Below are 22673 nucleotides of genomic sequence, written 5' to 3' on the forward strand. Positions count from 1 at the left end.
TCCCGTCGGCGCGGGGCACTCTGGGAGTCGTAGTCCCCCGGCGGAGCCGCCCGCGGGCCGTCCCCGCGCGGCGCACTGCGGCTCCCGGCGTGCAGCGGGGGCCGAGGCGAGCCCGGCCCAGCCCAGCATGGCGGCGGCGGCGCTCGGCGGCCTGCGCGGTAACGGCGGGCAGGGGACGGACGGGCGGGGGGGGGGGGGGGCGGACGGGGGCGGCCGCGGCGCTCCGGGGTCCCGCGGGGCGCGATCGTGGCCGGCGCGGGGCGGGGCGACCCCCGGGCAGCGAGGCCACGCCCCTTTTAGGGCTTGACCACGCCCCTTCCACAGGCCACGCCCCCAAGCCTTGGCCACGCCCCCAAGCCTTGGCCACGCCCCCTGACCACCGGCCACCACGCCCCCTTCGGGGTTGGACACGCCCCCTTCTGGCTTGGCCACGCCCCTTCTGGCTGGGCCACGCCCCCTCAGACTTGGCCACGCCCCCTCATGCTTGGCCACGCCCCCTCATGCTTGGCCACGCCCCCTCAGGCTTGGCCACGCCCCCTCAGGCTTGGCCACGCCCCCGCCCCCCGGTGCAGGGCTGGGGTCGGGCACCGGGACCGGGGGGGGGGGGGGGACACCGGCACCGGGCGCCCCCCCCCCCCCCCGGTGCCCCCTCCTCCCCGACCCCCTCTGTCCCCGCAGGGCTCCTCCTGGCAGCGCCCGGCCGGGGGGCGCGGGGGTGGCCGCCCCCTCCCCTGGCACGGCTCCCGCGGCGGGGCTGCCACCGGCCACCACCGGGACCCCCCCCGGGACCCCCCCGGGGACCCCCCCCCCGGGGCCGGCTGCCCGAGGGCGTGGAGTACATCCCGACGCGGAAGAAGGGCAAGAACCCCATGAAGCCGGTGGGGGTGGCATGGTGAGTTGGGGGGGGGGGGGCACACACCCCCCCGGGGATTGGGGGAAGGGGGGAGGGGGGGTCCCGGTGTGCCCCCCCCCCATCCCCGGGGGCACGGCCGGGTCCCCACGCGCCGCCCGCCCGCCCCGCAGGGCCCTGGGGCTGCCGTGCGGCATCGTCCTCTTCCTGCTGGTCAAGCGGGAGGTGGACAGGAACCGCCTGGAGCAGCTCGGCATCCGCCGGAAGATGCTGAGGGCCAACGAGGGCGCCTACGAGACGGAGCGCTACCGCCGGGCCTAGCCGGGACACCCCCCCCCCCGCCGCCCCGACCCCGAAAGGACCGAGGACGGGGGGGTGGGGGGCCCCCCCCCTCTGCCTTCACAGCGCCCACGAAGCACGCCGGGGCCGCGGGGAAAATTAAAGTGGTTTTTATTCGGCAAGAGTAACGCCGCCCGCCCTCACGGGCCCGCCGGGGCCTCGCACCCCGGGGTGTCCCCCCCCCGCCCCGAGGCACAGCTGGGCCCGGGGGGGGGCCGGGGGGCACGGCCACGTTAAGGCACTGAGTGAGCGAAGCCCGGGGGGGGGCGGCCAGAGCCCGGCGCCCTGCTGCCCGCTGTCCCCCCACCCCCCCGGCAGCCGTTAACCCCCCCCCCAAGGGCTTTGGGGCCGGGGGGAGCCCTTCCCTCGAGGCAGCCTTGGGGCGGGGGTCCCGGAGCGTTTTGGGGGGGGCGCTTGGGGCCAGGCGGAGCCGCAGCCGGCTTCAGAGCTTATTTACAAGCGGAGGCGAGCCCCCCCCTCCCAACGCCGGGAGCCGGCCCCGATTTGCCCCCCCCCGCCGGGAACCAGCGGCACCCCCTGCCCAGTTGGGAACTGGGGGGGGGTCCACACCGCCCAAACTGGGGGCGCTGGGTGCTGCTGGCTGGGGGAGGGGCCGGCGGAGAGAGGAGCGGCTCGGCCGAGGTGGGGGGGGCAAGCGAGAAGCGTTTTGGGGTGGGGGGGGGGGGGGCGGGGGCTTAGTCGCGGCCCACGATCTGCAGGAGGAAGGTGAAGATGTAGATGATGTCGGTGTAGATGGTGAGGGCGCCGTAGATGTACTCCTCGGGGCTCAGCGTGTTCTTCCTGTTCCCCAGCACCAGCTGCGTGTCGTAGGCCAGGAACTGGGGGCACGGGGTCGGGGGGGGGGTCAGGCAGGGGTGCTTGGGGGGGGGGGGGGGGCGCTTCACAGCCCCCCCATCGGGTGCTCGCCGCCGCCGCGGGAGGGGGGGACGTCAACTCACCAGGGTGAAGGCGATGGCCCCGATGGCCGCGTACAGCATGTGGAGCCAGGGGACCTGCGTGGGGACGCGGGGGCGGTGAGCGGGGGAAGTGGGAAGGCTTTTTGGGAGTGGGGGGGTCACACGGCACCCCGCAGCCCCCCCCCCGACTCACGTATTTGAAGGAGAGGACGATGGCGGTGACGATCCCCGTGACCATGACCACGATGCCCAGCACGCAGAAGAGCCCCGGGCATGACGTGAAGTCAACCTTGGGGGGGGGGGTAAAGGTGTCAGCGGGGTGTCCCACCACGTCCCCGGCCCCCCCAGGGAGCGTCCCCGTGCCCCCCCCCGCCCCCCCACCTTGGTCTGGAAGCAGAAGACGGTGACGATGATGGCCACGATGGCGGTGATGATCATGGCGATGAAGACGGCGTTGGTCCGGTACATGCTGCGGGCACACGGGGACACCGCGGTCACCCCGGGGCTCGGCCAGGGAAGGGGTGTCCCCCCCCCCCCCATCACCCCGGGGGGGGACACAGGCACCCCTCCCCCCCCCAAAAAAAACACCCCGGCGAGTACCTGGCGATGGTCCCCGTCATGAACCCCATGGCCAGCGTCTGCGGGACACAAGGGGTGGCTCAGCAAAACGGGGGGCACGGGGACCGCCGGCCCCGCCGCACCCTGCGGGCAGGGACCGGCCCCGCTGTGTCACCCCCCCCCCCAACCCCCCCCCCCCCCAGCCCCTCGTCCCGGGGGGGCGCCGCCAGCCCCCCACTCACGAAGATGCTCAGCAGGATGATGTTCCACGGGAAGCGCCTCCTGGGGACGAGAACGGGGGGGGGGTGGTGAGCCCCCTGCCGGCACCCCCGTCCCCACAAACCCCCCCGTGTCCCCACAAACCCCCCACGTCCCCACAAGCCCCCCACGTCCCCGTCCCATCCCCCGCAGCCTCGCTCGCGGGGCCGGCCCCAAACCCACGCCGGGATCCGTGCCCCGTCCCTAAATACCCAGAGGACCCCCCCCGCTCCCCCCCCCCCCCCAGCCCCAAGCTCCGTCCCCCTTTTTTTGGGTCCCCAGCGCTCACCGGGGCCCCTGGCAGCAGGCCAGCACCAGGTAGGTCACCAGGAAGACGGCGCTGGGGGGAGAAGGAAGGAGAGGGGTCGAGCTCAGCCCCCCCCGGGGTGGGGGGGGGACACCCGTGGCCCCCGGGGACCCCATACTCACTACGAGGCGTAGTAGACGGCGACGTTCCTCTGGACGAAGGAGCGCACGGGCGAGCTGCGGTGGGGGGGTGGTGGCAGGGACGAGCGTTAAGTGGCGTGTGCCCCCCCACACACACACACCCCCCCCCCCAAGCCCCCTGGGGGAGCCCCCCCTCGCCCCGCCCCGCTCACACGAAGGTGAACACGGCGATGATCCCCACCGTCACCAGCAGCTGCACCGCGATGATGGCGTAGACCTGCGGGAGATGGCCGGGGGGGGGTCAGCACCTGTGTGTGTGTCCCCCCCCCCAAAAAAAAAAAAAAACCAAAGCGGGCAGGGGGTGGCAGCGCGCCCCCGGCCCCGTACTCGCCTTGCGGATGAAGGTGTGCCGGACTTTCTTGTCGTCCCAGTCGGCCGCCTGGAAGGGGGAGCCGGCCCCCATGCCTTCCCCTCCATAGCCGTCACCTGCCGGGGGGGCGGGGGGGGGGGACGGGACACCTCGGTGACACCCCCCTCTGACAGCAGGGCAGCACCACGATGAGCCGCACCAGGCCCACCCCCCCCCCCACGGACACCCCCCCTTCCCGGGACAAGCACCTCAGGGTGCTCAGAGCGCCTGGGAGACCCCCAGCACCAATACACCCCCCCCCGCAACCCGCACCCCCCCTCCCCCCACCCCAAAATAAGGCTTCCCCCGCTTACCGAACCGCACGGGCATGCTGGGCATGGCCATCCCCGGCTGGGGGTACCCCCCCGGCGCCGCGTACCCCCCCGGCTGCGGGTATCCCCCGCCGTAGTGGGGGGGCTGGGGGTAGGCCCCCGGGGGCGGCGGGTACAGGGGGTTCTTGTCGTCGTACGGGGGGGGCGCGTTGGGCTGCGCCATGCCGGCTCCGGGTTCTCCTTGCGGGCACCTGGAGGTGGGGGGGGGAAAAATATGGGGACGTCACCCCGCTGGGCGGCCCGGAGGCGTGGGGACTCGGGGGGGGGACGACGGTGCCGGCGACGCGCCCCGCTTCCAGCGCCGGAGCGCGGCCACCGCAGGAGCCGCCCTTTAAATAGTGGCCTCGGCTTAACGAGGGCTGGGAAACGCGGTGGCCTCGATGCCACCGGGGCCGTCCCCGTCACCCCGTCACCCCGTCACCGTCCCCTCGGCCGGGGCCGCCCGCATTCCCGTGCCCTGAGTCCCCGGTGCCCGCGTCGGGGCAGGGCACGGCCGCGCGCTGACTCAAGCCGCGGCGGGGACGTGACCTCCAGGGCCACCGCGGGGGGACGGGGACCTCGGTCCCCACCCGGCCACAGCCAGCACCCGGCTTCCCCTTCGCTCCCCAAAAGCGCTGCGGGGGGCTCGCGGCTGGGGCAGGGCCGGGGACCCTCGGGGACGCGTGCCAGCGGCGTGCTGGGACCCAGCCCTGCCCCGCGGCACCCGAGGAGCCCCGGGAGGGCACGCCGGGCGGTGACGTGGGGCACGGGCGCCGTGACCGAAGCCCTGACATCACGCAGGTCCCCCGGCCTCCAGCGGCGAGCCCTGCCCTCCGCCCTGGGGACCAGTGGCACCACCCTGCCCTCTGCGCCAGCCCCACGCCCAGCGCTCAGCACCTCGCCCGGGGGCTCCCCGACACCCCCCGGCCATGGGGTGCCCCCGTCCCAGCCGTGGGGTGCCCCCCGGGGACGTGCCAGCCCTGGGATTAGGGGGCAAGTGTCACCCCCGAGGGCGGCCGGCGTGTGCCAGGGGGCAAGGGGACGGGACCCCCGCGCTGAGCTCCCCCTCGCCGAGCCCCCCCGGCAGCCACCAGCAGCCGGCCTGGGCCCAAGGCCAGCAGCCAGGCCCGGACAAGGAGGAGGAGGAGGAGGAGGAGGAAGGCAGAATCTCCAAGGCCAGGAAAACAACAGCGCTGCCAGGAGCCGCCGCCAGGCCCCCGCCCGCCCAACGTGCCCGGAGAGCCGGCAGCGAGCCCCCACCCTGACCCCGTGCCAGCCCCCCCCGGCGCCGGCGGTGACGTGAGGCTGGGGAGGGCAGCGGGAGCGGGCGCTTCCCGCAGCGTTACGCCACCACTTCCCGGGCAGAACGGGACCGGGGAGGGGCGCGAGGGGCGAGCACCCAGTGTCCGTCCCTCCGTCCCTCCGTCCGTCCCGGCGGGGGCGGCCACCCGGCCCACGGCCGCACCGTCACGTTTGCCACCGCGATGACGGCGGTGCCGAAAATAACCCGCGTGCGTGGTGACCCCAAACTTTTGGTTTCGCTGCCCGGCAGTTTCCCCGAAAGCAGCTGGCACCTCCCGGCTGACACCCCCGCACCCCACAGTCCCTCCCCCTTCCCCCCCCCCCGGTCCCCTCCTGGGTTTCAGCGGGGGGTCACGACCGAAGCCAGGAGCCTGAAACGGGGCCAGAACCTCAAACCCGAGCCCGGCCCAGGAAAAACCCGGGGCAGAGGCGAGGGAACCAGACCAACGGGTCCCGGCCGCACCCAGCCGCACGCAAACCCCCCTGCGTCCCGCCCAGCCCCGCAGCCCCCCCCCGGCAGCCCCGCAGCGTGGGACACGCGCGCCTCCAGGGCCCCCCCCGAGTCACCACCCCGGGGGTCGCCTCCCCGCGGCCTTTGCCACAGGACCCGCCGCCCCTTTTCCTCTTCCTCTCGCTGCCACCACGGAGCGCCGAGACCCCGGGGGGCCCTCAGACACCCGGTCCCCACCGACGGGGCCGTGCCGGGCACCGTGACTCAGCACCGATAAGCAGCACGCGCCGGGGGGGGGCAGATTTGGGCCCCCAGCCCGGCTCCCCCCCACGCCCACCCGGCTCAAGGCCCTGCCACCAGCTCGGCGGGGACCCCGCGGGGTGCCCGGCAGGGCGCGGGGAGCGGGGCTTCAGGGTGGGGTCCCCACGTCCTGGTGGCTGCCCAGGGTCTGGAAGGGCTCTCCCCTCCCAGAAGAGCCTGGGAATTGACACCAGCTTGGCACGGCACGGCACGGCTCGGTACAGCATGGCACGGCTCTGTACGGCACGGCACGGCTCGGTACGGCACGGCTCAGGTCACAGGGCCGCGCACCCAGGCTCGCCGCCCCCCACCCAGCTCACCCCAGCCACGAGTCTGTAGGGTCTCAGCACCGCAGCTGCCCTCTCTGCCCCCGCACAGCCCCGTCCCGGGGGGGGGGCGCCGGGCGCGCGTGACGGATGTGACCTCCTGTCCCCGAGCCGCGGGGAGCCGCGCGCCCCTGCGCAGCGCAGAGCTGGTCCCCAGCACCCCACAGTGCCCGGCGCCACCCCGTAAGGCCCAGCGCCCCCCTGCTGGGGGGGTCCCCAGGGGACACCCCGCGCAGTGCCCAGGAGGCCACCGAGGTGTCACAGCGCGGCGTCCCCCGCCTGGCTCACCCCAAACCTCGCCGCATTCCCCCCACGCTCGGTGGGCAGCAGGGACAGATCCAGGGGGGGGTCCCTACGGCAGCACGGGCCCTGCTGCGGGGTCCCTTCCCCAGGAGCCCCCACCTCGGCGGGTCCCTGCCCCCAGGACCCCGCTGTCCCCCCCCGTGCCAAGCGGGCACGCTCGGCAGGACTTTGCCCTGGCCATCCGGATCCACAGGTTGCCTCGCAACCGGCTGGCAGCCCCCTTCCCACGGGGCCGGGTCACCACCAACGGGACGCCTTGGCGCGGGGTCCCCAGGCAGAGCCTTGACCCCCCTGGGGACAAAGGGACGGGGGACACACAGGGAAGCCCCCCCCGCTCCCCCATCCCGCCCCCCCCCCCCCCCCCAAGCTGCCCCCCATCCGCTCCAGCGAGCGCAGAGGAAGGCGCCAGCCTGGGGCCACACCTCGCAGGGCCAAATCCCACGGGATCTGCGTGTGCCTGTGGCTCAGGGAGGGGACCCCCCCGCCACCCTCCCCCCCCCAGGACACCCGGTGCGGTGCCGGGACCCCCCCAACCCCCTTGGGCTGCATCACCCCAAACGGGCACCGGGGAGAGCGGGGAGGGCCCGGAGGGGGGGGCGGGGGGGCAAGGATGGGGGGGGCAGGGGGGGAACCGAGCTGGGAGGGGGGGCTGGGAGGGACCCCGGGGGGGGTGAGTGGGGTTAACGGGGCGCTGGCGGGGGTTAGGCTTGGGGGGGCAGGCTGGGACCGGGGGGGGGACCCCAAAGTGCGCTGGGACAGCCGGGGGGCTCCGCCCAAGCCGGGGGGGCCCCGGGGGAGGACCGGGGGGGCTCCGTGCCCCTTCCCCCGCTCCCCCCCTGTACCGGCGGTGTAGGACGGGGCTGGGGAGTGGGGGGGCTGGGGGGGGCGGTCCCCGGTACCGGCGGGCCCGGCACTCCCCTACCTGCTGCGCGCTGCTCCGCCGGGCTGGGGCCGCTCCGCCGGGGCGGGCCGCGACCAGCCGGGACGGGGCGGGGACGGTCGCTGCCCGCCCCCCCCCCTCCCCCGGGGCCCGCCCCGGGCCCCCCCCCCCCCGTTCCTCCCCGCTCCCCCTGGCGGCGGCTCCGCACCGCGGCGCCCGGTGCCGGTGCCCGGGTCCCGGAGCTCCCCCGGGGCAGGGGCGGCACCGCGGGGACCCCCCCCGGGGACGGGGACGGGACCCGGAGGGGGCACGGGGGGAGGGCAGGGAAAGGGGTGGGGGGGGGGCACCGGGGGGAACCCCCTTTCCTGGCTGTGACGTCATTTAGGGGACCCCCATGGCGCGTCACTCACCGGGGGGCGGGGGCACGGCCCCAGCAGGGGGCGCGCGGAGCTGGCGGGAAACGCGCGGCGGGGGAGGGGGCGTGGCCGGAAGCCGCGGCGCTCTCCTATTGGCCGCCGGGGGGGGGCGTGGCGCGCCGGAGGGGGGCGTGGTCCCGGCGGGGGTGGGCGTGGCCCCGGGCATGGCGGGGGCGCGCTGGCGGGCGGCGGTGGCGGCCGGGGCCGGGGCGTGCGGGCTGGGGGCCGCCGCCTGGCTCAGCCCGGCCCTGCGCCGCTTCGCCGCCGCCCTCATGGCCCTCGCCGGGCCGCTGCTCTTCCGCGTGGGGTGAGTGAGCGAGCGTGGGGGAGCCGGTACCGGCACCGGCACCGGGGGGGGAGCCGGGAGGGGAGGTGCCGGTGCCGCTCCGTGCCGCTCGGGGCCGGTGCCGCTCCGTGCCGGTGCCGGCTCAGCCCCGCCGGCCCTCGGCTCGTGCCCCCCGGTAACCCCCCGCCGCGCACCGCAGCGGGGTTCGGGGGTATCCGCCGGGGGCTCCGTGCCGCCCGCCGGGCGCCGGTGAGGAGCTGCGGGGTGGGAGGTGGGGGAGGTGGGGGGGGGGGGGTGAGACCTTCCTGCCTGTGCCCCCCCCCCCAGCTCCCGGAGAGCCCTGGCCGCCGTCCAGGGGGAGCGGGGGAGGTGAGGTCACGGCTGCAGCCGCCTTTGTTCTGCCTCCGGCCGAGGGAACGGCGAACCCGCCCCCCGGTGCCGCGGGGCCCTCCTGCAGCCCCCCCCCCCCCCGCGGCCCCCCCTCCAGACACCGGACTTTGGGGCGCAGCCCCCCGGGCCAGGGGGACGAGGGGAGGCTCTGTGCCCCCGGCTGCGGGGCTGGGACCCGGCCACGTTCCCCGGTGCCCCAGGGTGGTGACCGGCACCCTCGGCCCCTGGCGGTGGGCTCGTTGCAATCGTTAATTGCAGTCATTAACGCTGCAATCGCTAATTGCACCTGGCCTCCCCCTCCTGCCCCAGCCCCCTGCAGCTGGGGTAGGAGGTTTGAGCCTCGTGCCTCTCCCAGAGCACCTTCCTGCCGGGGGGTGCTTGCTGCCTGCCCGGGGGGGTTTGGGGAGCCCAGAGGAGAGGCAGGCACGTCCTGCTGCCGCCACGGGGCAGAAACGGCCTTGGGGCCGCGGGGACCGCCCTTACCCCGGGGTTTCGTTTCTCCCTTCTGCCACTGCCAGGGCCACGAGGTGGTGGCCGGTGGCCAAGCGAGGGGGACTTGGCGTCCGGGGAGGTGGCCTCGGGCTGGGGACGGAGCCTGGCGCAACCCCGAGCGTTGCACGTCCTTCGCGGCACCAGTGCTGCCCCCAGCCCCGAAGGTGCCCTATAAATAGGGTGTCTCGGCACCCCCGGGCAGCGTCTGTGGAAGCTCGGCGTGGCACGTGCCACGGGAGCGTTTCTCGCTTTCCCTTTCCGCAGCCCTGCTGCTCTGCCCTCCCCGTCGCTCCGCGGGGGCGCACAGCACCCCGTGCTCCCCGCTTTTCCCTCGGGGACCCGGCGGCACCACGGGGTCAGCCTCAGGCAGCGGGGGACACTCGGTGACCGCCAAGGAGATGCCACCCCCAGGGTGTCCCGCCGTGCTGCGGTACCCCAGGGGCTGCCTCCCCTGCCTGGGCAATCGGTTCTACCCTCGCTGCGGGTATGGGGCAGGACCCTGACCCCTCCCCGGGGAGCCCAGGAATGGGGCTGGGGGCTCTGGGTAGCCCCATTGCCCCCCCCAGTGCGTGCACAGCTGGGGGTCGCGAGGTTGTGTCCCCCGGCTCTGCCTCCTGGGTGGCTTTGGGGAGCGCTGGGGGGACTGGGGCTAATGCTGGGAGGCTGCAGCTGGCTGCTGCGATAACCCCCCCGCCCCGTGCGCGCACCCTGATAACGGGGGTGGCAAGCAGCAGGACCACGTCGGGAACCCCCCCGTCCTCGCTGCGAGCGCCTGGCCGTGCTCCAGCGCTTCCCCGGTGGGGTGGGGGCCGGGAGGGCTCCCCGTGGGGGCTCACCGGGTGCCCCCCCCCCGCCCCCAGGTACAGCCTGTACGCCCGCACGCGGCTCGGCTTCCTCTTCTACAAGCGGCAGGTGAAGAAGGCTCGCGAGCGCTTCCCCCACGGCCACTCCGTGTCCCGGCCCCTGGGCTTCCGCGGTGAGTTACCACCCTAATTTGGGGCTGGGGGGGGGGGCTTGGCCTCGCCCCCCTTTTTCCCCTGGTGGAAAGGCAGCGAGGGGGCTTTGCCGTGACGTCTGTCCGTCCGTCCGTCCCTCCCTCCCAGGGGTGAAAATCGTGCCCATCCCTGTGCTGTCCAACAACTACAGCTACCTGGTCATCGACACGGGCTCCAGCCGCGCCGCCGTGGTCGACCCCTCCGACCCGCTGGCCGTGCAGGTGAGACCCCCCCCCTCACCCCCGGCCATGGGGTTTGGGTGTCCTCGGGGAGGGGCATCGCTGGCTTTTTGGGGATGGAGAGGGGGCAAATCTACCCCTAACCCGCAGTCTCCTCAGTGCACGGGGCAGGGCGAGGGGAGGGGGATTGGGGTGCGTGGAGGTGCCCCCCAACGTTTCCCCCAAATCTCTGCCCTGCCAGGCTGCCATCGAGGAGGAGGGGGTGATGCTGGAGGCCATACTCTGCACCCACAAGCACTGGTAAGGGGTAAGGAGGGGTTACGGGGGGGCTCTCCGTGTGCCAAAAGGGTGCCGGGGGCATGGGGTACCCATCGGGGTGGGGTGGGGACCCCCGAACAGAGGCTACTCGGGGACTTGGGGGGCAAGCAGGGGTGCCCAGGAGTATGGCGTTTGCTCCTGGGGGTGCCCCTATACCTACCCCACGTGGGGGGGGGCGCCGACCTCTGTGCCCGCAGGGACCACAGCGGGGGGAACGCAGAGCTGCGCCGGCGGCACGGCTCCTGCAGGGTGTACGGCAGCGCCCTCGACGCCATCCCCGAGCTCACCAAGTAAGTCCCGGCCCCACGCCTGCGTCCGTGACCCCCCCCCCCCACAACACCCCACAAATTCGGGTGGTGCACGCCGGTCCCTGCTCCACCTCTCGCGCACCCGTTCCCAGAGGCTGGGGATGCTCTGAGGGGGGTGTTTTGGGGTGCTCGGCATTTTGGGGTGCCCTGACGATGCCCCCCCCGGCTGGCGCAGCCCCCTTGGTGACAAGGAGAAGGTGACGGTGGGCTGCCTGACCTTCGAGGCGCTGGCAACGCCCGGCCACACGGTGGGCCACACGGCGTACGTGCTGGACGCGGGGCCCTTCGGGGGCCCCCCCTGCCTCTTCTCTGGGGACCTGCTCTTCCTCGCCGGCTGCGGTGAGTGCGGCCCCTCGCGCCCCCCCCCCCCCCCCCCCCCCCAGGCAAGGCAAAGCGTGAAATCAGCCAGGGTTTGGGCACGCTGGGGGGCTGGGGAGGGAGGAAGGTGGGGTGTTTTTTTTTGGGGGGGGTTTGGGGGGACACCCCCGGTGATGGGCAGGTGTGCGCGTGGGTCCAGGCAGGCTGTTCGAGGGCTCCCCCGAAACCATGCTGGCCTCGCTGGATGCAGCCGTGGGCTTGGGACAGGACACGCTGCTATGGCCCGGTGAGCGTCACCCCCCCCCCCCCCCCCAAGAAATCCCCTCCTAGCCCCCATACCCTGCCCGTTCCCATCCCTGGGAGGCTGGGGGGGGCGATGCTGAGGGTGCCCCCCCCAGGGCACGAGTACGCGCTGGAGTGCCTGAGCTTCGCCAGCCTGCTGGAGCTGGACAACCCCGCGCTGGAGCAGAAGCTGCTGTGGGCGACGCAGCAGCGGCAGGAGAAGAGGAGCACGGTGAGCACGGGGGGGGCACATACCCTGACCCCCCCCCCCCCGTCCCCTCCTTATCCCTCCGTGGTACCCCCACCCCCCAAATTCCGCTCGCCGGGCGGCTGCGCCCCGCAGCCCTTTTGTAATTGGGGATGGGGGTGCCGGGGGGAGCTTGGGGCTGAGTGCCTGACCCCTCCCCACCTTCATGTGTCCCCCCCCCCCCCAGTGCCCCTCCACGCTGGGCGAGGAGCAGACCTACAACCCCTTCCTGCGCACCCACCGCCGGGAGCTGCAGGAGGCCCTGGGGCTGCGGCGGGGCGGCGGGGAGCCCCCCGACGCCTTCCGAGCCCGCGTCCTCAAGGAGCTGCGGAGGCGCAAGGACCTCTACAAAGCCACCTAGGGTCACCCCCCCCAACCCCGGGACGTGGGGACCCCCCCCCCCCGCCAGGACTGTGTGATTGTTGCTGTGAATTTCCCCCCTCCTTCGTGGCCCCGCTGCGAGGCGGGGGGCGGGGGGGAGAGGATGGAGCCCCCCACACACCAACCCCATAAGTGTGTGCCCCATAAGTGGTCTCCCCCCACTCCCCCCCCCCCCCCGTTTACCCGCACGTTGGGGTCACCTGGAAGCGCCTCGGGCCCCTTTCTGGGGGGTCACAGCCCCCCCCTCCCAGTGCTGGCACTGTAGGGACAGCACCAAGGGCTTTTCCTATTCCCCCCCCCCCGTTTTTTTTGGGGAGTCCCCAGTTAACAGCACACCAGCGCTCAGGGACCCCCCGTTCCCCAGGCAGCCCCCAGCACCGTGCGCCCCCTTTTTGGGGTGGGGGGGCTGGGAGGGACCCCCCCCCCCGTACACTGGCATTGGGGGCACCGTGCTGGGGGGTGCTGCCGTGCTGAGGACCGGTTGGCCCCCCCCCCCGTCACCCCACAAATAAACCCCCGGATCGGATTTGTACCCGCTCAGCCCCTTCCTCTGTGTCTGGGGGGAAGGGGTTGGGGGGGGGCCTCCCAAATTTTCTGAGGGGTCGCTGCCCCTTTAAGAGGCAGGGCTGGGGGGTTGCTATAGCGACGGCTGGAGGCGTCGTGGGGGGGGCACCTCGGGCTGGAGGGGCCAGGTTTGGGGTCGGGGGGGGGGGAATTTGGGGGGGATCTGGGATTTGGGGGGGGTCTGGGGGCGCACCGGGGGGCGGTGGTGGGGCATGGGGTGGGGGGCTCTGCTCCTGCATAGGGTTGCACGGCTGGGACCCTGGGGGGGTGGGAAGTGGGGGGGGGTGGGAGGGGGCTGGGGGGGTCCCTGTGCCCCCCCCCAACGTGGGTCTGGCATCGGGACCCCCCCCCCGTGTCCCCGCAGAAGACCCCGGCCCCATGGAGGCGGCCGCCAAGTTCCTGAAGCGCATCGGTGGGTGCCCGCGGCACCGCGTCTCCCCGGCCCCCCCCCGCCCCGACCCCCCCCCCCCCCCCCAGCCCTCCCCGGGGCCGTGACCCCACGCCGTGACCCCGTATGGGGTCGGGGTCCCGGGGAAGGGGTCCGGAGGGGGGGGGGGATTCGGGGCCGCTCGGTGACCGTGCGTCGGGACAGGCCCCGAGGAGCTGGAGCGCTGCCTGTTCGCCGAGACGCTGGCGCTGGTGGGGGGCCCTGCGGGGGGGCACCTCTGGGTGGGCGCCAGGCCCGCGCCCTACAAGCGGGGGGGGCAGCGGGTGCGCAGCTGCCTCCTGGTGCGGGCCGAGTGCCGCGGGGTGCTGGGCGCCGTGCCCTTCCGCAGCACCCTCAGAGGTGAGACTGGGGTTGGGGGGGGGGGGGGGGGGGCAGCCCCAAACCTGGGCCGTCCTGGTCCCCCCGGGGGGGGGACGGCGGTGTCCTGGTGGCAGCGGGGCTCTGCCCCCCCAGGGTATGTGTCCATGCGGCTGGAGACCCTGGAGCAGGAGCAGCACGAGAGCCTGGAGGTGAGCGGGGTGGCCGCGGGGGCGGCACGGAGCTCCCCGAAACCCACCCGGCCTCGGGACCTCGGGGAGCCTCGGGGCACAGTGGGCTGGGGGGGGGGGGGGCCCATTGAGAGGGGGGCGTTTTGGGGTGGCCGGGGAGCACCGAGCTCAGCGGGGCGACCCCGCAGTTCGGAGCACACCCCGTAGAGAGGAGGACCCACATGGTGCAGCACCCCCGGGGGATGACCGTCACCGTGAGCACCCGGGAGGGGAAGGTGAGGCTGGGGGGGGGGGGGAGCGGGGTCTCCCCCTTCTTTGCCCCCCCCCCTTGCCTGGGGATGTATCCCGGGCAGGGGGGGTGCCCACCCTTTGGGAGGCCGGGTATCCCACGGGGGTTCCCCGGTGTCTCTGCAGGCAGAGCCCCAGTCCCGAGACTTCTCCTACGGCTGGGCCTCGCTGGGGGGGCTGCTGGGGGAGGCCGCCAGCCTCCTGCTGCTGCGGGTGCTGGCCCGCCGCCGCGCCGTGCCCCCCGGCCTCGTCTTCCCGGCCATCGACGGCGAGGGGCACCTCGGCACCGCCACCTACGTGAGCCCGCCTGGGCAGGGGGCAGCGCGGGGAGGGGGGGGGGGGGATCGATTTTGGGGGGTGACCCCAAGGGGTGTCCCTGCAGCGGGCCCTGGGCGTGCAGCGGCAGCCGGTGGGCTCGGCGGAGGCGGAGGTGTGGGTGATGGAGCGAGCCGTGCGCGCCAAGGAGGGCGTCCCCGTGGTCTGGCACAGCAGCTTCCTCCCCAGCGGGTATGGCTTTTGGGGGGGGGGGACCAGCTTTTGGGGCGGGGGGGCACAGCCGCAGTGTTGGCACCGAGCGGGGTCCCCGTCCCGCAGGCGTTTGGCTCGGCAGCTGCAGGTTGGGTGCCCGGTGCTGGCGGTGCTGCAGGATGCGTCCGTCCTCAGCGAGAGGGGTACGGAGCGGGGCGGGGGGGGGGGGCTTTGGGGGTGTGGGGGGGGGGGCCGGGGGTGACGCAGGGCGCCCTGCCTGCAGCCGAGGACAGGCCCCAGCCCGCGTTCCCCAAGCAGCCCCTGGACTGGGAGGAGGACGCCCAGCTGCGCTCCTGGTTCCTGGACAGGAAGGTGAGCGGGGGGGGGGGGGTCCGGGGGGCGTGGGGGTGGCAGGACCCCCCCCCCCCGAACCTCCTCGAGGCTGGGAAAGGACCCCCGCCCGGCACGGGGACAGGGGGCTGGGTGCCCACCCTGTCCCCCCCCCCCCCCCACGCAGGAGGAGCTGCGGGCGTCCCACCGCACCTACACGCGGCAGCACCCCGAGCTCGCCGCCCTCCTGGCCCATTTCCTGCAGGCCCTGCTGCTGCGGCAGCCCCCCGACCCCGTCCTCTTCGCCGCCGAGTTCTTCGCCCCCTTCGCACGCCGGCAGCCCCCCGGCCCCCCCTTCGCCTCCTCCCGCAGCCCCCCGGCTCCCCAGGATTAAAGCTGTCGGCGCTGCCCCTGCCATGGTCTCGTGTGCTTTGGGGGAAACTGAGGCACGGGGTGTCCAACCTCCCTTCCCTCCCCCCCCCCCTCCCCGTGGCAGTTTGGGGCACCCTGCTCCCACTCCCCCCCCCCCCCCCCCCCCCCCCCAGCACCCAGCAGATCCCCACCCCAGGGTGCGTTTTTGACCTGCTCACGTGCTTGTGCAACACACTCCTGCTTCCTCCTCGCTCCCGCTCCTCCGGCCTTTCCCCTACTCCAGCAGGGACAGTCCCCCCCCCGCGCCCTCCCCCAGCCGTGCGACACCGTCCCTGTGTGTGTCCCCGTCCCCCCCCAGGCACCAAGCTGCAGCAGGACCCCCAGCACGCGCCGGGGGGCCGCACGTGGGCACGCTCCCACCCCTGGGCGTCCCGTGTTTGCACGAGGGTGTGCGCAGGGTTGGTGCCCCCCCCCCCGAACCCCCCCCCGTGTGTGGGGTGGGGAACCGAGACCGCACGCACCCGCAGCACCCAGCCCTGCCCAGGGCCCCCTTTTCCCAGCCCAGGTCAGCAGTTGGGGGGGGACACACACTTCCTCCTCTTTTTCCTCCTCCTCCTCCTCCTCCTCGGGGCGGGGGGGGGGCTTTAAGAGCTGGGAGGCGGGAGCTGAGCCCAGTGTCGAGGTCAGGGACCCAGCACCATGGCCGGATCGGACCCCACCATGGCATCGCTGGAGCCAGGTGAGCACCCAGCCCACCCCCGACCTGCCCGGGGTGCCCCCCCCGCTGTGCCCTGTCCCCTCCCCAGGGTGCTGGCAGGGCAGGGACCGGGGACGGAGCCAGCCCCGTGGTGTCCCCACCGTCCTGTCCCTCCTGCCCGGAGATGTACGTGGCTTCGGGACTGGTGGGGATGGGGGGTACTGGGGTGGGGGGGGCAGCTGCCCTCCTTTGGTCCACCGCTGGTGGCCCCAATTGCCGCCACCCCCCCCCCCGGAGCAGCGGGGTCGTCCTGCTTTGGGCAGACCCCAGGGCGGGTGGCTCTGGGAACCAGCGGGGTCCTCATCCCCAGCGGGCTGCCACGTCTCCTCCTCCTCCTCCTCTTCCTCCCCTCCCCAGGCCTCGACGGGGTCCCTGAACCGGGGCCCAGCCGATCCTGGCGATGCCCCCGGCCCCCCGCAGCCCCCCGGCCACCCGGCTCAGACCTATCTGGACGAGCTCATCCGGCATCCCCAAGGGCAGCGGGGTAGGTGCGCGCTGGGGACGTCGGCTTGGGTACCGGGGGGTGACATGATGGGGTGGGGGACGCACCCTGGGGACCTCAGTGTCCCCCGATCGCAGCCCCGACCCCTGGCTGAGCGTTAAAGCTTCCCTGACTGGGGGAAACTGAGGCAGGGGGAGGCGATGCCCACCTCCCAGGGTCCCCATCCCCAGGGGTGCCCAAACCCCGTGGGAGCCCCCCTCCAGCTGCCTGCCCCCCCCCCCCCCGGGCCCCTCTCCAAGAGCGGAAAGGAGAAGGGGAAGGGATGGGGTTGTGAAAGCCGGCTCGGGAGCAGGATTGCGTGGGCCGCCGTTAACGGCAGCCCCGGGACCCTCACGGGGAGGGGGGGGGGCACCCCCTTCCAGGCTGCGACACATTTCTCACCACCCGGTCCCCGAATGGGATTTGGGGTCCTGCTGCCCGTGTTGATGGAAAGGGACCGGGGGGTGGGAGGAACGCCCTCCGTGCCTAAATGCGCCCGCGTGGGGCAGCGCGGGGCTCCCCAGCGCCAGGCGGACGCGGCCGGTGGCCCAGCTGGGAGCCACTGGTTTTAAACGGGCCGAGCCAGAGCAGGGGTGTCGCTCCCCTCGCAGCCTGGCTTCAGCCTCAGGAAGCTCTGGGCTTTCACGGGTCCCGGCTTCCTGATGAGCATCGCCTACCTGGACCCGGGCAACGTGGAGTCGGACCTGCAGTGCGGGGCCGTGGCCGGCTTCAAGGTGAGCCCCGGGGGCCGGGGGCCGGATCCTGCCCGGTGCCCAGCCCCTGCTGCCCTTCTCCTGCTTCCCCCCCCCCTCCAGCTGCTGTGGGTGCTGCTGTGGGCCACCGTCCTGGGGCTGCTGTGCCAGCGCCTGGCCATCCGGCTGGGCGTCGTGACGGGCAAGGACCTGGGCGAGATCTGCTACCTCTATTACCCCAAGGTGAGCGGCCCCTGGGGGGGGGGGCACAGCACGAGCGTCCCTGTCCCGTCCGGGGACATCCCAGCGCGTCCCAGCGTCAGCAGCCGCAGCGGGTCGGATCCTGCCCGGCCCAAGCTGCGACCTGTCCCCGTCCCGGAGCAGGGTGCCCCCACCCCGGGCTGCCAAACCCAGCGTCCCCCCCCCCCCCCGCCCCAAGCCCGAAGCGTCCCGGGGCCGGGTCCCCGTGGGGCTGGGACACGTCCCCGTGTGCCGGCCCCGTCCCCTCCAGGTGCCCCGCGTGCTGCTGTGGCTCACGATCGAGGTCGCCATCATCGGCTCGGACATGCAGGAGGTGATCGGGACGGCCATCGCCTTCAGCCTGCTCTCGGCCGGCCGGTAACACCCCCCACCCCCGCGGGGTCCCTCTCGGGGGGCTGCCGCCCTCAGCCCACGGGGGTGGCCCAGGGGACAGAGGTGGCCCCCCCCCAACCCCTTCCGTTGTCCCCCATCCTGCAGCATCCCGCTCTGGGGCGGGGTCCTCATCACCATCGTGGACACCCTCTTCTTCCTCTTCCTCGACAAGTACGGTGAGTGACGGGGTGTAGGGACGAGGGGGGGGCCACTTGCTCAGGCACCGAGGTGTGGGTTCCCCCCGGGGGGGGCTGGCATCGGTGCCCCCCCCCAGCCCAGCCTTCCACCCCCCGCAGGGCTCCGCAAGCTGGAGGCTTTCTTCGGCCTCCTCATCACCATCATGGCCCTGACCTTCGGCTACGAGGTAAAGGCTTGAGGGGGGGGGGGGAGGCTCAGGACACCCCAATCCCAGCCTGGTGCTGCCGGGCGGGGGCCGCTCACGGGGCTCCCACCCCCCCAGTACGTGGTGGTGAGGCCGGCGCAGCTGGAGGTGCTGCGGGGCATTTTCCTGCCCTACTGCCCGGGCTGCGGGCGGGAGGAGCTGCTGCAGGCCGTGGGCATCGTCGGGGCCATCATCATGCCCCATAACATCTTCCTCCACTCCTCCTTGGTCAAGGTGAGCAGGGGCCGGGGTTGGGGGGGGGGCACGTCCCGTGTCTCAGGGCCAGCATCCACCGGGGGGGGGGGGGGCACGAAGCCACGGGGCGGCGGTGGGACCCCACGGTGTCCCCCGCGGTGCCCAGACCCGGGCCATCGACCGGTCCAAGAAGGAGGAGGTGCAGGAGGCCAACGCGTATTTCCTGACCGAGTCCTGCCTGGCGCTCTTCGTCTCCTTCCTCATCAACCTCTTCGTCATGGCCGTCTTCGGCGAGGCTTTCTACCGCCAGCGCAACGAGGACGTGGTGAGGGGCTGGGCGGGTGCGCCCCGTGGCGCGGGCGGGCGGGTGGGTGAGGGTTGGTGTCCTCACCACCTTGGACGTGGGGGGGTGCCACGCGTGTGCCCGCCGCGCCTTGCAGCACGCCAAGTGCCTCAACAGCAGCGTCAGCCGCTACGCCGGCATCTTCCCCGTCAACAACGCCACCGTCTCCGTGGACATCTACCAGGGGGTGAGTGGCACCGGGCCGCACCCCGGGGGGGCCACCCAGTGCCCCCCAGCCCCTCCCCACGGGATCCCCGTGCCACGCGGGGATGTTTCGGGGTCCCCATGGGGGCGTCCCCCCCCTTGCAGGGTGTCATCCTGGGCTGCTATTTCGGGGCCGCGGCGCTCTACATCTGGGCCGTGGGGATCCTGGCGGCCGGACAGAGCTCCACCATGACGGGGACCTACGCGGGGCAGTTCGTCATGGAGGTGAGGGCAAGGGGGGGGGGGGAAATATCCCCCGGGGGTATTGGGCAGAGAGATTTGCCCCCCCGCCCTGTGTCCCTAGGGGCTGGGCAGGGGGCACCCGCTGGCACTGGGGTCCCCAAGAGCCGGGCTGGGGGCAGTGCCACCCTGGGGGTGCCCCGTCCGTGTGGGTGCCCCGTCCGTGTGGGTGCCCCGTCCGTGTGGGTGCCCCGTCCGTGTGGGTGCCCCGTCCGTGTGGGTGCCCCACGCGGGGCGCTGCTTCCCTAATGAGCTCGTTTAGCTTAATGAGCGGGAGCTGACATCTAGCGGGGCCCCGCAGCCCTGCAGGAGCCTGCTCAGCACCCCAACATCTGCAGGGGGGGGCGCACAGGGGAGGAGGGGCCGCAGCCCCCCGGCCCCCCCAGGGTTTTGGGGTCACTCCAAGGGGTGAGGGCAAAGCTTTCCCCGTGTCCCCCCCCCCCCAGGGCTTCCTGCAGCTGCGCTGGTCCCGCTTCGCCCGCGTGCTCTTCACCCGCTCCTTCGCCATCCTGCCCACCCTCTTCGTGGCCGCCTTCAGGGACGTCAGCCAGCTGACGGGCATGAACGACCTGCTCAACGTCCTGCAGAGCCTCCTGGTGAGGGGGTGAGGGGGGGGGCTACACCCCTGTGCCCCCCCCCCCCACACAGCCCCCCCCGCCGCCCCCCCTCACCCCGTCCCCTTCCAGCTGCCCTTCGCCGTGCTGCCCGTCCTCACCTTCACCAGCCTGCGCCCGCTCATGCACGACTTCGCCAACGGGCTGTGAGTGCTGGGGGGGGGGGGGGGGGCACCCCAAATATCCCTGGGGTGGGCAAAGCCCCCCCCCCCATGCCCCACCGTGGGACACCCATGGGTGGTGGCCATGGGATGTCCCCGTGGGGGCGAGACCCGACCCTACCGGGCACCGTAGGGGCAACCGTAGGGGGGTGCCCGGTGGTGCCGGTGCCCGGTGGTGCCGGTGCCCATGCCCCCCCCCCCCCCCCCCCCAATTTGTGCCCCCAGCCCGGGGAAGGTGCTGATGACCCTGATCGCGGGGCTGGTCTGCGCCATCAACGCCTACTTCGTGGCGGCCTTCCTGCCCACCCTGCGCGGCCCGGCCTTCCTCGTCCCCCCTGGGGCTGCTGCTGGCCGCCTACGTGGCCTTCGTCGCCTACCTGGTAGGGCTGGGACCCCGGGGCTGGGGGGGGGGGGGGGGGGGGGTCGGGGTGGCCCTGTGCCCCCCCCCCTCCTGAGCTGCCCTCGTCGCCCCCCTGCAGCTGTGGACGTGCAGCATCGCCCACGGAGCGCGCATCCTGGCCCGGGGCCGCCACGGCCGCTTCGGCTTCGGGGTCACCCTCGACCCCCCGGGGGTGGCGGGGTTCACGGTGACGGGCTGGGGGGCCCTGCCGTTGTCCCCCCCCCCCCCCGTATGGCTGCCCTCATACTTTTATTTGGGGGGGGGGGGGGGGGGGATGCTTGGGGGGTGATGCCCCCAGCAAGGCAGGGCTCAACAGCCCCCAGCCCCCCACTTCTGCACAGCCCCCCCCAGGTGAAGGGAGCGGGGCCAGGATTGGGGGGGGGGGTGGATTTGGGGGGGGGGGGGGGGGTCTGGCTGGAAGTGCCTCAGCCTCCCCTTGCCAATTAGCGCCGGGAAGCCGAGGCCCGCTAATTACCCCCCGGGGACCGCTAATTGGCACCCGGGCACCCTGGGGGGGGGGGGGGGGGGGGGGGTCCTCCCGGCTGGGGGGGGGCGGGCACTGTGTGTGTGTGTGTGACCCCCCCCCCCTTATGGCCGGGGGGGGGGCTGATAAACGGGATGTGTGCACCCTGCCCTGTGCCTGGCTGCTTTTGGGGACTCCTGGGGGGGGGGGACACATGGGGGGGGGGACACGGACACACGGGGGGGGGGACACGAGGTGGGGGGGTCCTGGGGGGGGGGGGCTCAGCCCGTTTCCCGCTTCCTGCCCCCGCCGGATGCGGCTGGAGGGGGGTGCTCAGGCCCCCCCCCCCCCGGCCCCCTTCCCCAAATCTGGCCCCGGGGGGGGGGGTGGGGGGGTCCCTCGTCGCCGCGCCCCCCCCCCCGCGGCCCCGCACTTGCGAGACGCTCCCTGCCTGTTTCAAGGCTCCCCCCAGCGCCCCCCCCCTCCCCCAAAACGCACCGCCCGCAGGGCCCTAACCCCGGGAGGGGGGGGGGATTTTTTTTTTGGGGGGGGGTGGACCCTGACCCCCCCCCCCCCCGCCGCCCCCCCCTCCCCCGAACCGGTGCCGCCCCCCCCCCCCCCCCCCCCCCGGGGTAGGGCCCCCCCCCCCCCCCTCCGGCCCCGCGCTTGTTTATGTGAAGAATTTCCCCTCCCTTAAAAGGGCGATGGCAGGGCTGCGGGGCGGGGCCGCCCCCCCCGCCTCCGCGTTGGCCCGGCCGCCGGCTGCTGGGAGGAGGGGCCCGCGGCGGTGGGGCCCACCGGCACCCCGGGGGTGTCCCCGCGTCTCTGTGCCCCCCCCCCCCCCCCCCCCCCGTGCGAGGGACGGGGGTGTGATGGCGGGGGCTGGGGGGGGGTCCCAGAGCCTGGGGTCCCTGCGGGGTGGCCGAGATGGGTGGCGGGGGGGTGACCCCCCCCCAGGCACGGGCGGTGGGGACGCGGGGGGATGCTCCTCGAGGGACGGCGCGGTCCCTGCGAGCCCCCCCCCCAGCGCTAAGGGCGGGATGAGGCCGTGTCCCCAGCCCCCCCCCGTGTCCCCAGCCCCCCCCCCGTGTCCCCAGCAGCCCCCCTGTGCCCCCCCCCCTCCCCCCCCCCAGCCCACCCCGGCGCCCCCGGAGGCGACGCTCGGAGCGCTGCGGCAGTGCCCGGCCCCGGGAGGTCGCTAATTGCGTTAATTAGGGGACGGGCACGGCCCGCCCGGGCCGGGCAGGGGGCACCGGGGCTGGGCAGCGTCACCGCAATTGATGGGGGGGGGGGGGGGGGCGGCGGGGCATTTCGGGGTGGGGGGGGGGGGGGGGGTGAAAAAGGGGGGGGGTGTCCGTCCCCGCGGCGGGGGCGGCGTTGCCCCCTTTAAGGGGTTCCTTGAAACCGCGCCGGGCTCCATGTTGCCGGCCCCGCGCGGGCACGCTCCATGTTGTAACAAAGTTTCCTCCGCGCCCCGCGCCCCGCGCCCGCCGCCGCCGCCCCCCCCCCCCCCGCGCCCCCCGCGCCCCCCCCACCCACACCCCCCCCCCCCCCCCCCCCCCACAACCCCGCCGCCGAGGGGGGGGGGGCAGCGCCGGGGGGGGGGGCCAGCCCCGGCATCTTCACCGCCCCCCCCCCTTTCCTTCCCCCCCCCCCCCCCAAAAAAAACCCCCCCCCCCACCTCCCAGCCCCCCCCCCGGGGCCCATGGACCAGCAGTCCATCATCGCCCAGGTTAGCAAGGAGGAGGTGAGCGCCCCGCTGCAGGAGAAAGGTAACGCTGCCCCCCCCCCCGGAAAAAAAAACAGTATTGGGAGCCCCCCCCACGAGAAAAAAAAAAATTGGGACCCCCCAAAAAAATTGGGACCCCCCCCAAAAAAATTGGGACCCCCCCAAAAAATTGGGACCCCCCCCCCCCAGCACTTCGGGGTTTGGGTAAAAGGCGGGGT

At 74.2% G+C, this 22673-nt stretch overlaps 5 protein-coding genes across 6 annotated transcripts; 4 read left to right on the forward strand and 1 right to left on the reverse strand.

Moving 5' to 3' along the window:
• Positions 1-13: 13 nt before the first annotated feature.
• On the forward strand, positions 14-1313 carry LOC308197878 (uncharacterized protein). Its single transcript, XM_080599125.1, has 3 exons — positions 14-158; positions 679-892; positions 1024-1313. Exons 1-3 carry the CDS (start codon positions 128-130, stop codon positions 1169-1171), a joined length of 393 nt encoding a protein of 130 aa, XP_080455251.1. The 5' UTR covers positions 14-127; the 3' UTR covers positions 1172-1313.
• On the reverse strand, positions 1284-7780 carry TMBIM1 (transmembrane BAX inhibitor motif containing 1). Its single transcript, XM_080599124.1, has 12 exons — positions 7634-7780; positions 4033-4241; positions 3701-3795; positions 3522-3586; positions 3352-3405; positions 3212-3262; positions 2907-2946; positions 2707-2744; positions 2488-2575; positions 2300-2395; positions 2149-2202; positions 1284-2028 (listed from the first exon to the last, which is right to left on the reverse strand). The coding sequence occupies exons 2-12, from the start codon at positions 4211-4213 to the stop codon at positions 1885-1887; spliced, it is 906 nt and encodes a 301-aa protein (XP_080455250.1). The 5' UTR covers positions 4214-4241; positions 7634-7780; the 3' UTR covers positions 1284-1884.
• Positions 7781-8152: 372 nt separating this feature from the next.
• Positions 8153-12739, forward strand: LOC308197874 (putative hydrolase PNKD). 2 transcript variants are annotated; one of them, XM_080599120.1, is made up of 9 exons: positions 8153-8314; positions 10036-10151; positions 10279-10391; positions 10591-10649; positions 10865-10957; positions 11151-11314; positions 11493-11579; positions 11692-11807; positions 12010-12739. In XM_080599120.1, the coding sequence occupies exons 1-9, from the start codon at positions 8172-8174 to the stop codon at positions 12181-12183; spliced, it is 1065 nt and encodes a 354-aa protein (XP_080455246.1). In that variant the 5' UTR covers positions 8153-8171; the 3' UTR covers positions 12184-12739. The 2 variants fall into 2 exon arrangements, with proteins under 2 accessions (XP_080455246.1, XP_080455247.1); XM_080599121.1 differs by lacking the exon at positions 11493-11579.
• Positions 12740-13035: 296 nt separating this feature from the next.
• Positions 13036-15204, forward strand: CATIP (ciliogenesis associated TTC17 interacting protein). The gene is made up of 9 exons (XM_080599122.1): positions 13036-13179; positions 13360-13554; positions 13669-13724; positions 13892-13978; positions 14118-14288; positions 14374-14498; positions 14586-14662; positions 14743-14831; positions 14977-15204. The coding sequence occupies exons 1-9, from the start codon at positions 13146-13148 to the stop codon at positions 15181-15183; spliced, it is 1041 nt and encodes a 346-aa protein (XP_080455248.1). The 5' UTR covers positions 13036-13145; the 3' UTR covers positions 15184-15204.
• A 522-nt stretch (positions 15205-15726) lies between these two features.
• Positions 15727-20689, forward strand: SLC11A1 (solute carrier family 11 member 1). The gene is given in 18 exon segments (XM_080599118.1): positions 15727-15900; positions 16276-16280; positions 16282-16380; positions 16382-16402; positions 17011-17133; positions 17215-17334; positions 17603-17709; positions 17830-17900; positions 18021-18088; positions 18185-18340; positions 18468-18626; positions 18742-18831; positions 18954-19073; positions 19535-19684; positions 19775-19848; positions 20089-20194; positions 20196-20243; positions 20343-20689. Coding segments are annotated over 18 exon segments (1767 nt in total). The 5' UTR covers positions 15727-15860; the 3' UTR covers positions 20553-20689.
• Positions 20690-22673: the final 1984 nt, after the last annotated feature.

Source organism: Anser brachyrhynchus (genome assembly GCF_964034855.1).
Source record: "Anser brachyrhynchus genome assembly, chromosome: 7".
Lineage (NCBI taxonomy): Eukaryota > Metazoa > Chordata > Aves > Anseriformes > Anatidae > Anser > Anser brachyrhynchus.